Source organism: Trichechus manatus, unplaced genomic scaffold, assembly GCF_000243295.1.
Source record: "Trichechus manatus latirostris isolate Lorelei unplaced genomic scaffold, TriManLat1.0 scaffold01190, whole genome shotgun sequence".
NCBI lineage: Eukaryota > Metazoa > Chordata > Mammalia > Sirenia > Trichechidae > Trichechus > Trichechus manatus.
In genome coordinates this window covers 1-1295 of record NW_004445126.1, presented here as the reverse complement: position 1 = coordinate 1295, position 1295 = coordinate 1, and the positions used below count along the sequence as shown (strand labels likewise).

Below are 1295 nucleotides of genomic sequence, written 5' to 3'. Positions count from 1 at the left end.
GAACTACATGTTGCTTGGAATTGATTCCCTAGCTGGATCACTTCTCTCATCCTTCATCACTTTTCTCCTCTCCCAAATACACTTTTCCACTTTTATGTGGCAAATCTCACCTGTTTTGTATGCGCTGGAAACAAGTATCCTTCACGTTGATTTAGAGTAAATTTTATTGGTGCCGGGATAATATGACAACAATGTAATAGATTTTGTTTAGTTTTTACTTCTTTGTTTTTACACAGCATAATGCTCCAATTCCTCAAGGAGGGCGTGGTGCAGTCCAGTTTGTGACTCAGTATCAGCATCCAAGTGGGCAGAGACGCATCCGAGTGACCACTATTGCTAGGAAGTAAGTTGTATTTGTTAGAGATTAATTTACGTACTGAAACTATTCTGGGTAGTGCTTCCAAACTGAATTTCTTTTTAGGGCGACATATATGATTTAGAGTGAACATTTATGACTAGTAGCATTTTATTTCTTTCTAAATCAACTTATTTGCTAGAATATTCATTAAGAACTTTGAACTGTGAGAACAATTTAGAAAAGTACTCTTGAGACACACACTTCAGAATATTCTGTTATTTTGAAGAGGAGAAAAACCAAACAAATACATATTATCCTGTACGAGGCAATAGTAATATCTATATGAAGCATTATATATATATGTGTCTGTGTATATATAAAATAACAGTAATTACTAGCATTAATTTTCAACTGATAATAAAGTTATTAGCTACTTTTATCATTGTTTTCTTCAAGTGTTAATAGATATTTAATTTGCCTACCAAGTCTTTATTCATCTTTTGCTTTGTGGATTGGGTACTGTCTTGAGAGGGAATGAATGCAAAAGACTTAAACATACTTGTTTGGCTATATAATGGTGTGGTATAGACCAGTGTTTCTCAAACTATCAATGGTGAAGGGCTGTTTTTTTCCCCCCTTTTTTTATTAAGTACAATACTTTCATTATATACAATACTTTAAAAAAATAATTTATTTTATTTTTGTTGGTGTTATTGGCAGTACATATAGCAAAACATACACCGATTCAACAGTTTCTACATGTTCAATTCAGTGACATTGATTACATTTTTTGAATCGTGTAACTATTCTTACCCTCCTTTTCTGAGTTGTTCTCCCCCATTAACATAAATTCACTGCCCCCTAAGGTTCCTGTCTAATCTCTTGAGTTGCTGTTGTCAGTTTGTTCCCAGTAGATAGTTCTTAAAATAGTACAATGCTCAAGGCAGACATTCTTTACTAGTTAAGCTAAACTATTGTTTGGTTTTAAGAAGACTTC

At 33.3% G+C, this 1295-nt stretch overlaps 1 protein-coding gene across 1 annotated transcript in view; it reads left to right on the top strand.

The window, feature by feature from the left end:
* The window catches only part of LOC101358564 (protein transport protein Sec23A-like), a gene marked incomplete at its 5' end in the record, with an annotated part of 8727 nt that extends 7717 nt beyond the window's left edge, over positions 1-1010 (top strand). Inside the window, one exon of the mRNA XM_023725886.1 lies at positions 237-1010. Within this exon, the coding sequence (XP_023581654.1) occupies positions 237-347 (111 nt within the window). The remainder of the gene's footprint in view (positions 1-236) is intronic.
* Positions 1011-1295: the final 285 nt, after the last annotated feature.